The 12246-nt window shown below is 30.6% G+C and overlaps 4 protein-coding genes across 7 annotated transcripts in view; 1 reads left to right on the plus strand and 3 right to left on the minus strand.

Annotated features, from left to right (window-relative positions):
• Plc21C (Phospholipase C at 21C) overlaps positions 1-12246 on the plus strand; it is a 108470-nt gene that overhangs the window by 46246 nt on the left and 49978 nt on the right. For all 4 annotated transcript variants that reach the window (XM_065499334.1, XM_065499336.1, XM_065499335.1 and 1 more), the window contains exon 3: positions 1393-1958. In XM_065499334.1, coding sequence (XP_065355406.1) covers positions 1869-1958 — 90 coding nt within the window. In that variant the 5' untranslated portion in view covers positions 1393-1868. The remainder of the gene's footprint in view (positions 1-1392; positions 1959-12246) is intronic.
• LOC135951320 (lectizyme-like) lies at positions 2002-2993 on the minus strand. The gene has a single exon (XM_065500954.1). It carries the CDS (start codon positions 2991-2993, stop codon positions 2157-2159), a length of 837 nt encoding a protein of 278 aa, XP_065357026.1. The 3' UTR covers positions 2002-2156.
• LOC135951478 (lectizyme-like) lies at positions 4430-5355 on the minus strand. Its single transcript, XM_065501133.1, has one exon. The coding sequence runs from the start codon at positions 5312-5314 to the stop codon at positions 4484-4486; it is 831 nt and encodes a 276-aa protein (XP_065357205.1). The 5' UTR covers positions 5315-5355; the 3' UTR covers positions 4430-4483.
• LOC135951823 (lectizyme-like) lies at positions 7701-8611 on the minus strand. The gene has a single exon (XM_065501557.1). The coding sequence runs from the start codon at positions 8576-8578 to the stop codon at positions 7748-7750; it is 831 nt and encodes a 276-aa protein (XP_065357629.1). The 5' UTR covers positions 8579-8611; the 3' UTR covers positions 7701-7747.

Consider the following 12246-nt stretch of genomic DNA (forward strand, 5'->3'; position numbering starts at 1 on the left):
CATGAACGATATTTTTTTTTAAAATTTTATGTTTTATCGGAGGACACGTATAGCAAATTCAGTTTGAAAAAAACAATTAATTAAAGTTAAACATTCTTCATTTACAATGTTGTAAAATTTTAAAATATATGTATAGTACATAAATCTATTGCTATCAAAATTCAATTAAACATATTATTTATGTGGCACTAAGTGCTTAATAGATTTCCAATTTTGGTGATGTTATTGAAAAACAAATAAATCATTATGTTTTTGCGTAACTTTGCAGCCCAAAAAAAAACACTACGTTTTTTTAAAAAAATATATTTAACAAATTCCTTAGAGAAACCTAAATTCCCTAGAAATCCTCAAGTTTTTTAGACCTTGGGAGCAACAAAAATGGAAACAGTTTAAATTGAAGAGCCGAATGCCTAAATAACATACATTAGGGAAAATCAATCAAAAAGAGAATAGAAAACAGAACTTTTCGGATTTGTCAATTTCGATTTTAACGAATTTTACCACAGTTATTATATATTGCAAATGATTATCAAATCATAAACTTTTTTGACTCCAGACCCTTTCCGGTCTAAAAATATGACGTAAAAGTGTACATAACAGCACAGAACTTTTAAATATAATGCACAACATCAAATTTTATTTTATTTGAAAGATATCAAATCAAATTTCTTTCAAAAAGTTCAAATGTAAATTTTTGAGTGTAGGAAAAACTTTTTTCAAATATATAAGCGACTTTGGTTATTAGCACTGAAATGTAAATCGTGTAACATTTTCAATATTTTATTTGGTGGAATTTTATTTTAAGGATTGAAATCAATTTGATTTTTATATAAGAAAAACACACATACAAATTAAACACATTCATTGTTGGAATAAACTGTATGAATTGAAAATTATATTAAAAATTATTAAATATAGATTATATTAAAAGTATTAATTACTTTACGCCATATCTCGTAAAGACACGTGGCATACATAATATCCAAAACAAAAAGGTTTCCAATAGTCCCTTTGCCTTAGATCGCCTTAGCTTTATTAAGTGTTCACAAAATCAATTATAATAATTATATTCCACAATATTAACAATACCGGAAATTGTAACTTATGAGATGCGATGCGATGCTGTCAGTATTATTGAAAAACACTTAAAAATTAATTTACATTCAACATGAACAACAAACAACATCATCATCTTTTTTTTACATCTATTACACTTTTGTGTGAAGGTACTTTGTTTTCGTTTCAATTTAAACTTTTCGGTATTCAAAAAATTTCCAGAATTTTTTAAGTCTTTTAATTTTTATTTTATTCCAACAACAAAAACAACATAGACGACAACCAGATTCATAGAAAATGCTAATTTGTTTGTATTTATTTTCTTTATCTTTGCAGCTTCCATGAAAAATTTCGTATTCCAAGGAAACACCGACGACAACAAAAGTTACAACTAGAGAAATGTAAAATAATAAACTACTGTCTACAACAGTAACATTAACATTATTAACAGCAACAATAGAATAGAAACAAATTAAAGACATAAAAAGCAAAAACTATTAATGCATTTCAATTGTTTCGCAATAAGCACGGCTTTTGGTATCATTCGTATTCGGGCTACCACTTTGTTCTTTCCTGCCGTAATGAGATGAAAACTGTGATGTTGTACAGAGTATTAAGCAGCAGCAGTAAAATAGTTTCGTAATGTAGTTTTCTTAACTAGAAAATACTTATTTATAAAGTTAAACTACAACGACAGCAGCAAAGAATCAACAAGACAAATAAAGACAACATTTACATTTTGTAAATTAGCGACAAACGGAATTTAAAGCCATAGATTTTCAGACAATTGGAAGAAAGTTTTAAAGCACACAATGTTATCTACCGGCACCTATGTATCCTCGGGATCCATAGAGGTTTCCCAAGCTATGCAAGACGGCGAAAAGTTTATCAAATGGGACGATGTAAGTACATACAAGCAAAATTTTAAATTAAGATGAAAATCTATAGATTTTAAGCATAACCATAATACAAAATAGTAGTTACTTTATTTATTTACAAGAAAAAAAAATAATAATATTAATAAATTCCAGAACAAAAATCATATGTATTTTAGAAACATTTGCTTTTATTAGTTTATTGTTATGAATTTTCGAAACTGTTTAATTGGAAATCTTAGCAGATTCGAAATTTGCAATAGTCTCCTGAATCCAATCATTGTAGGCAGAAGTCATAGTGTAAACAGATGGATATTCAGTGGTGCATGGAATGAAACCCCACGACACAATGCCAATAAGTTCAGTGCCATCACTAGTGCAACGAACCAATGGGCCACCAGAGTCACCGTTGCAAGCACCATCTATGGTATTTGGGGTGAACGAGCAAATGTTGGAGCTGGAATCAACTTGAGAACCCAGTTCTATAGGGAAAGCGTCTTTACATTCAGTGTAACCAATAATGTCTACATCCAAAGTTTGCAAAGTGTTTGGCGTATCACCATTCTTGTCACGACCCCAGCCGTACAATGTAGCTTTGTCTGTTGGGGCATATTCGCCAGACGGCAAGTTAATCTTGGCAACGGTAGGAGAATCGTCATCTCTTAAGGTTTTTAAATCAAATGCTTCTTCAATGTAAATTAGACCAATATCGTAAGGTGCAACTGTGCCCATAAATTTGTCATGAATAAGTTGAACGTCTTCGCCTGAAACCTTGCGGATTTGGACATTAGATTCATCGTCACGTTCGTGTAAACCAGCCACAATTTCAAAACTGTCGTAAATCAAACAATGAGCAGCTGTCAAGACCCAATGTTCATCAATAATGCTGCCAGCGCAGAAATGTGTATCGCCTTTTAGTGAAACAATATAAGGAGCTTCTGCCTTGGCGGCTTCATGGCCATTGAGGATGCGACCTTTTGGCAAGACAGATTGCGCAATAAAATCCAAATTAGCCGCACTAACGCTGGCTACTGTTAAAGCGAATACAATTAATAATTTCATTTTGTTACTGATTTCAAACAGTTTACGACTAGACTTTATATACTAATATTTTTGTTTACTCTAACACTTATGAGCTGTTTTAATAATACCAGCAATTGCTTTGATTAAAAATTTTACATGTGTTTTGTTATTGTAATAAAAAAAAAAATACATATAAAATTTCCACTCAAAGTACTCGCTTGTATTATAAAAACAGCACATTAAACTATTTTCTATACAGTGCAGCTTTAAATAATAGATGGCTGAATCTACAACAAAATAAATTTACAAGATTCAATTACAAATATGCGTTTCAAAACTAATTTTTATAAATTCTTATGTAGATCGAAAAGATATCTAAAACATCTCAAAGCTAAAAGTTCATTAATGAAAAGGAAGGGATTCACAACCAAAGTTGCAAGGAAATCTTGTACAACAATACATCGATACAAAGATATGACGTAGATTGTGAGTCCCTTCAATATGTTTATTCTCTAAAAAATATATGGCATAAAGTCTTTGAACATGGAATTTTAAAACTAATAATCTAGTATTTTGCACATCACTGTAAATTGTTATTTTTATAGCACACTTATGTCATTAAATAAAAATATATTAAATATATTTTTTTTTTTTTTTTGTTAAGTAGTGTTATAAACAACACCCCGATTCAACTTAATTAGTCTAAAAATGGACCCACTTGATGATTTTTTTAATGAAATAAACTGTTAGTAAATCTTCGATATCAGTAAGATGTACTTAAAAGTATGCCTAGGTAAAATTGTTGAATTTTATTTTAATATATTTTTAATGGAATGGAAAGTGGCGATATCGGTCCTGAATACTAAGACATTTTATTTAAATCATCACTATAGGTCTATGCATAACTTGTTTGGATAGTTTCTGAAAGTTGTATTACTTGACCAAAGAGATCAATGGATTTTTGTAATCCCATTTGCAAATATGCCTAAACATACTTGCGCACTCCCTAGTATGCAGAAATATATGTATAACATCTAAACTCTCATATTTTTAATGTAGGGATGAAAAAATAAAATATCTTAATCATCAATTCTTCTACAATATATCCAATGAATCAGCTAAATTTTAAAAGAGTAAAATTAATTATCTTGTTCAAATCACTACAAATAGTTATGTCAGATATATCGCTCTAAAGTAGTAAACGTTTCTTTGTGAGGTCTCTATTTAATTAAATTTGTTTACTTTTCTTGTTATCTATCATCAAAAAATTCGATGAAGTCACGCGATAGTTACAGCTCAACAATATTATTTTCGAACAACAATTGTAATAAATGGAATTTTTCAAAAATGTTTACTTTTCAAATCACTGAATCTTTAAAAAAATACTTTAAAGTTCGGAATATTTAAATTTTAGTAAAAGTTTTTTTTTTCGATTTCCTATTAATGATGAAATTATTTGAAATAAAAAAAAGTAATTAATTTCTCGTATTTATTTTATTATATACACATATTTGATGTATATTAACTGCTTAACTGGACATATCAGCAGCATTTAAATTGGCAATAGTATTTTGAATCCAATCGTTATAGGCTGAGGTCATGGTGTATACAGAAGGATATTTACTTGTGGCACAAGGAGTATAACCCCATGAAACAATACCAACGATTTCAGCACCAGCAGCAGTCCAACGCACTAATGGACCTCCAGAGTCACCATTGCAAGCGCCATCGGTGGTGCCAGCAGTGTAAGAGCAAATGTTAACAGGATCTATAGGAGCAGAGCTAGGCAAAGCAGCTTTGCATTGAGTATAACCAATGATGTCTGCATCCAAAGTTTGCAAAGTGTTGGGTAAAACACCAGCATTGTTGCGACCCCAACCATACAATTTGCCGTTGCCGGTTTGTTCATATTTGCCAGAAGGCAAGTTAATTTTAGCAACAGGAGCAGAGCCATCACGAGCTAAGGCATTCAAATCGAAAGGTTCAGCAATGTAGATAAGACCAATATCGTTGGGTCCAACACCGCCGCCATATTTCTCATGTACGAATTGATTAGCTTTGCCGGAAACTTGGCGGATTTGAACGTCAGATTCATCGTTACGTTGGTGCAAACCAGCAACAACTTGGAAATTGTTATAGATCAAGCAATGAGCAGCAGTCAGGACCCAGTGCTCGTCAATGATGCTGCCACCACAGAAATGGGAACCGCTTTTTAAAGAAACTATAAAGGGTGCTTCTCCTTTGGCAGCTTCTTGTCCATTAATGATACGACCTTCTGGGAATCCCGGTTTAGAAACAAAATCTAAACTGGCCGAACTAACGGTGGCTACTGCCAAAGCGAGTACGATTAATAACTTCATGTTGTTTTGTATAGTTGTAATACTGTGATTTTAAACAGCTTATAACAAGTCTTTTTATACCATTATTCCGGTGCAACAAATTCTTTTTGTTTGCTTTAACATTTAAACCACTTCATATATTTTTTTTTATTTATTATGGGGAAAATATTGCTCTTAGGTTCAATAAAATAATATTTTTTTTGTCAAGTGCAGCCATAAACTAACTGTCGATTTAATTTAATCAATCTAAAAATGGAATTCACTTGATGTCTTCGTAATGCAATCAACTGCTAGTTAATCTCTGATAACATCAAGACGAATTTTATTAGTCTTTGTTTGTTTTTCAGATTGTCTACGAAAAATTATTTGGTTCATTGTTGGTCGGTAGTTTAATTGGATCGCACATTGATGAAACTTAAAACTTTTTTTAGAGTGTTTAGAGTGTAAGTCTGTAAATCATCCAACCACAACATTTTGGAAAATTAGTAACAGAATATTGACCACCACGTTGAGCTAGGTCCAAAATATGGATACTGCCGTAATGTAGTTAACAATTTTTGAGCTATGGCGTTATTTGTTATTATATTTCCTAGTTTTGTATTCATAAATTCTTTAGCTTCTGCAAAAATTAGCTCGTTTTGTAGTGTTTATTTTTAATAGGGTTGTCATTAGAATAATTGAATAAAAATAAATAACATCATTCGATCAATAAATGTCTATTAACCGAATACTCGAAAAATTACACGGTGTTACGATGGAAAAAAAAACTTGGAAAACGACCCAACTTGGGTTAGAGGTCTTGCTGAGTACATTACAAATTGTGTCTAAAAATTTCAGAAACACCCTCAAATTCAAAAGTTATTATAAAAAAAACTTTTCAGTTAGGTTGCTCGTCAACCTGGAATATATACAATTCTTTGCTTAAAATGTCGATATCGGTATAAAACTGTGTGAGTTAGAGGTACTACGGACCTACTCTAAAACTATTTTTTTTTCAAAATAACTCAAAATTTTGAGGGTGTTTCAAAATCTTTGAAAACGGTTGTAGTATTTCCTCACCTAGGCTTACAATCACCATTAGGTCGCTTTTTAAGTTCTGACAAAAAGTGTTATTTTATAGCCGCGATCATAGCCATCATTATTTATTTATTATTACAGAATATTTACGTTTCTTATCAAATAGATTTTAAATTAAGACCCAACATTATCAAATATATCAAAACATAAAACAGACAAAATTAAAAATATTAAGAAACTATAATTGAATTAGAATAATTTATGCAATTAATGATAAACGATATAGAATGAATTAATAATGCACACCCCCGACTGTAAAATATGATTACAGTACTAAGCCAAGGTAACAACACTATACAAATATTTAAATAGGTGTCAAATAGGCGTTAACTCTAAGTAAATAAGAGCAAATCAATTTCTTTAATATTTTTCACATTGTCATTTGCAAAAATATATTTTTGCTTCATATTTCGGAAATGATTAAGAGGGAAATAAAAAAAGTATTTTAACGAACAACCAGCATTGGTTGGCATCTGAATAAAGCAAATAATTATATGTACATTATATAAACATCTCTGAAATTTACAAAAAAAACATTCTAGTCATAATAGCAGAGATCGAAAATAACTCGTCCATATACATATCAAACTGTGATTTATATTTTGTGATAAAAATAAATCACTCAAAATAACAGTTATATAGTGATTTTTAATTACATGTGGTCAATTCACAAGGTCTCTTATCATTTCATATTGTCATAATGACCTAATATTTCACAATAGTTTTTATTGTTTTTCGAGCAAAAAGTGTCCTAAAATAATACTACTCTGTATGCTATGTTTATTGTGTTATTGTAACCAACCAGCAGAGACCTGCGCTTAATGCCTAGAGTCCGTTAAGTCGAGCTGCCGAGTCATGATGTATTAGGACATTATGAGAATATGACTGATAAGAGACCTTGTAAATTGATCAAAGATTTTAATGATCTGATGTGAGACAAACAATTCAATTTGTTCTTGTTCTTAACAACTGCTACATTCTCTTTTATTCACATACAACAACATATTTTTAGTAATTTTTAAAAAATTATAAAAAGAATATGAAGTAATGCAGTAACAGAATTGAGCTTTTTTTAAATTGTTATAAAAGTTTTGAAAATTTAGTGAGGTTTTATTTTTTATATTTTAAATTTTTTGAAAAATTCCAAAATTGTTTAAAAATTATGTTTTTTTGTAAAATGTTGACCTTTTATTTTTCTATTTTTCGATTCAAGTTTTGAATTTAATGAATTTAAACGTTGATTTGCATTGATATTGCCAAAGAAAAAGCTTAGTTAGGTCTTAGTAAAATATACAAAAATAGGCGTTATTTTATAGGTAAATAAAACAAATTGTTTAATCATTCTCATTTTTATTTAAATCGTGTCCTTATAAATTCTTAATAGGGCATATCAACAACACTGAAGTTATCGATAGTCTTTTGAATCCAATCGTTGAACGCCGAAGTCATGGTGTATACGGATGGGTATTTGCTGGTAGTACATGGAGTATATCCCCAGGACACAATACCAACAATCTCAGCACCATCTGGGGTGTAACGTACCAATGGGCCACCAGAGTCGCCGTTGCAAGCGCCATCGGTGGTGCCAGCAGTGTAGGAGCAAATGTTCACGGGATCTATAGGAGCAGAGTTAGGCAAAGCAGCTTTGCATTGAGTGTAGCCAATGATGTCAGCATCCAAAGTTTGCAAAGTATTGGGCAATGCACCAGAATTATCACGTCCCCAACCATACAACTTACCCTTGCCGGTTTGTGAATATTTGCCAGAAGGCAAGTTAATCTTAGCAACAGTAGCAGAACCATCTCGAGCCAAAGCATCTAAATCGAAAGGTTCAGCAATGTAGACAAGACCGATATCGTATGGGCCAACATTGCCGCCATACTTTTCATGTGCAATTTGGAAGGCTCTGCTGGGAACTTTGCGGATTTGGACATCAGATTCATCGTTACGTTTGTGAAGACCGGCAACAACCTCAAAGCTGCTGTAGATCAAACAATGACCCGCAGTCACGACCCAGTGTTCATCAATAATGCTACCGCCGCAGAAATGGGAGCCGGCTTTTAAGGAAACAATAAAGGGTGCTTCTCCTTTGGCGGCTTCTTGACCATTAATGATACGGCCCTCTGGAAATCCTGGATGGACAATAGAATCCAAGCTAGCTGCACTAACGGTGGCCACTGTCAAAGCGAGTACTATAAATAACTTCATGTTGTTGGGAATTGTTGTTTTACTATGGTTCTTAAATTTTGTTACCACTCCTTTTTATATCAAACTCTTGCTTAGCTGATTTTCATTTCATCGGTTTTAATCACTCGACACAGTTTCGTTTTATTTTATCTCTATGTCATTGGAATATTGCAATATATAAATTGTTTTTAATAATGTTTTGTTCTTGTTAAGTGTGTCCATCCGCAAACATAAATATTGATAGATTAGAGTACTTTTTTGTTTGTTTTTTTTTGCAATTTTTTTTTATTTGTTTATGTTTTGAAAATGTTGTACATGCATGATTGTAAATCATGCTGGGGTATTTTTAAAATTAATTAATTGTGTTGGGCAATATTTGCAAAGATTTTAGAATCTGACAGAATATTCTAATTAATTAGGCCCAATATTCGGTATTTAGAAACATTTAGCCGAATAACAAAACCGAATGTTTAAACTACGGAATTTGAAAGGATAAATAAGCATTAGAATATAATAAATGAAAACATCTAAGAAAACTATTACATATTAGAAAAAACATCTAGAAAGAAACCATTTTCTGTTTAAGATGAAAAATCAAGAAAAGTTGCGGTTTGTTTCGAATTTGGCCAATGATTAAAGGTACGCTTCGATTTCGGTTTTAAAAAACAGGTTTTGTTCGAACTTAAATGTAATATCTGAGATTTATGTAACATTATGGTAACCTTAATTTATTTCTCATCGTACAGACCATCAAAGTCTACCTTGGCCGATTCAGTAGATATTTTAGATTATAGTTTATCATTATTTTTTATAAACTTAGTGTACCCTAAATATTTAGACGATAGAACGAACCCGTGTAATTTACAACGTTGTAATAGCAACAAATTTTATGTTCAATATTCGATTAAGTATTAACATACATATATAAATACTCAAAAATCGAAAACTCTCCTGTCAAAACCCTAAGTGGTGAGAATGTATTAGTAAAAAAAACTGTGTAAAAAGAAATTCCACACTCGTATCACTTTGGTTCCAAATCAAAATCTAGGTGGGACAAATTATTTGGCGCTCTTTTTATATAGAATTGGTATCTCCGATTCCAAAAAAAGAATGTTTAAAAGATCAATATAAACTTTTTTTCAAGTTAAAGTAGGGTCTAGATATATAAAAATCAATAATAAATAAAGAAATATTTCTAAAAATTCCATTCCGTAAAAATTAAAAAAAAAGTATTTCGGCGGGTGCTGGCGGCTACAATTTGTTTACAAAGACATTCCCCAGAAGTTTCTTTAAACGATGTATATAGTCATTGGACGGGCTTCGACGGTCTATTTTTTTGGCAAGCTATTTAATATTCTTAGAAGAAAAAAAATATCAGTATATTTGAGACCCAAGTTTTAAGGACTATAACAGGAAAATTGAGAGGCCCATAAATATAAGATATACACTTAATAAAAGCTTATATCAATGTTTATCTATGTTTTGAAGTAGGAATTTCTATATCGTAAAACAATTGAGATATATCTAATTTAGTAAAGCAGTAAAATATTAAAAAAAATATGATTCAAAATTTGTTGAACTTCTGGCGCTTCTGTCGAGAAAACGAAATGTCCAATTGCAAATCCCATTTGTATTGGAGGAGAGCGGATTGTCAGCTTCCAAAAAGACATAGTTTTTCTAAATTCTGAAGATACCGATTTTCATAATTTTGTCCACCTGGATTTTGATTTGGAACCACAGTGCGTATGTGTGATTATTTTATGTAATTTTTTGTTTGAGTTTCTTTCTAGTTTCCGCTCTGTGTGCATTTCTCTTTATTGTACGAGTATTTTTTGTTTGTATTAGTGGTCATTATCAACTTTCCAAACAGATCAGATTTTTATTTATTTGTTTATTTTCATTTGCTATAGATAAGGAATTTTTTAATAATTGTTTATCAATTTGATTTATGGTTAACAAAATATAAAAACATTTGCGACAGTTTGAGAGTCACTTGTATTTGATTGCGATAATCACACTCGTTGTCATTTCTAAAAATTTAAAAAAAAAAATGTCGATATGTTTGAATTTGAGTAGTTGCAAGTGGTTATATTAATTAATTGGTCATGGGAAATTGTAGGAATGTATGGACAACTATAGATAAACTATTCATTATAGTGTTTGATTGACCATGTTTACACAGAAATTTATTAATGTAGGTTTCTTGAAATGTACTTAAAAATATTTTCATTTAAATAAAATACTTAAAACACAAACTAAATTTTAATAAAACTGTAAAACCAACAAATCACATCGTGTGACGTTTAACTTGTTATAATTTATTGAAGCTAAACTAATTTCAAATTTTAAAGGAGCTTAAAAGCAAAGTTGTAACTAAAGTACACCTTTCTGATAACCTATTTTATTAGAATGATTTCTTTAATTCTGAATCTATTCAGAGAGTATGGTTTTATTTAAATCGTAAGGAACAAATTAATATGTTTATCACATAATCCTGGTTTAGAGCGATTTTATTCAATGCTATTCATTAATGGGTGTTAATAATTAAGGGGGTCCGGACTGAAATACTTTATTCCTTTTACATTTCGTATTTCTTATTCTAAAGGTAGGATCACACGATTGCCTCAATGCACCAATTATTGGTCTATTTTATACGTCAATCGTGTGATTTCACAACTTATTGGCTCATATGTCAAACCACAACAATATTGTGCTTATTTGGCCCAATCAAATGCAACCCTGGTACGGCAATCATGTGAATGCTTGATAGGCAACATGCACCAATAAAAAAGTTAAAAATACACCAATATTTATTGTGTTCTAGTGCGGCAATCAAAGAAGACAATTAGCGCCAATATTAATTTTTGTAAATGAAATATTGTTTTTGTGAGCCACTCTCTGACCCACATACATCTTTTAACATTTCTTTATTAATTTTTTTATATGATAATTAAGGCCGACGCAATTTTCTTTTTTTATTTAACAAATATTTTTTTCAAAAATAGATTGGTTTTACATTTATGTAAACAAAACAAAATTTAACATCTAGCACAACAGCTGTTTCTCTGAGTTGCCGTAAACTAGAACAATCGTGTGACTGCAATGCGACAATTATTGCCACTAAATCGCTTTGCGCCAATTTACGACAATCAAATTTATATAAAATGAAGCAATCATGTGACTGCAGAGAATTTGATTGGGACAATTTCTTTATTGGGCCCCAATTCAGCACAATAAAATTTGTATTAAATTGGTTCATTGCGGCAATCGTGTGATCCTACCTTAACTCCGTTATGAGTAAATATAATCATTATTACGTGATTATGGGTCTATAAAATATAACAACTTTTGTTTTTTTATTTACAAATACAATTCAATGTGATAGCCACTGTGATAAGAAAGTTAAATGAATGAAATGTACAACATATTTAAAGTATACATTGAGGCGAGCGTAAAATAAAAGAATTATAGATATTTATAACCAAAAATGGCAAAGACATTAGACAATCGCTTAAAATTTGAGTTAAATTAATTTTTTATTTGAAAAGTAGAACTGAATCGTCAGATTTCTCAAAAGATTTTAAGCATAGTTTTTTTTCAAATACGCCTTAAATTTAATGTAATGAAAATACTTTTGTTTTTTTTTTTAGAAAATTATATTAAAATGAATGATGAATTTATTACACATA

The sequence above is a fragment of the Calliphora vicina genome, chromosome 2 (assembly GCF_958450345.1).
Source record: "Calliphora vicina chromosome 2, idCalVici1.1, whole genome shotgun sequence".
Classification (NCBI taxonomy): domain Eukaryota; kingdom Metazoa; phylum Arthropoda; class Insecta; order Diptera; family Calliphoridae; genus Calliphora; species Calliphora vicina.

Excerpts from the sequence above, each read along its gene's own strand:
- LOC135951478 (XM_065501133.1), bottom strand. The coding sequence starts at position 5,314 with ATGAAGTTATTAATCGTACTCGCTTTGGCAGTAGCCACCGTTAGTTCG.
- LOC135951823 (XM_065501557.1), bottom strand. The coding sequence starts at position 8,578 with ATGAAGTTATTTATAGTACTCGCTTTGACAGTGGCCACCGTTAGTGCA.
- LOC135951320 (XM_065500954.1), bottom strand. The coding sequence starts at position 2,993 with ATGAAATTATTAATTGTATTCGCTTTAACAGTAGCCAGCGTTAGTGCG.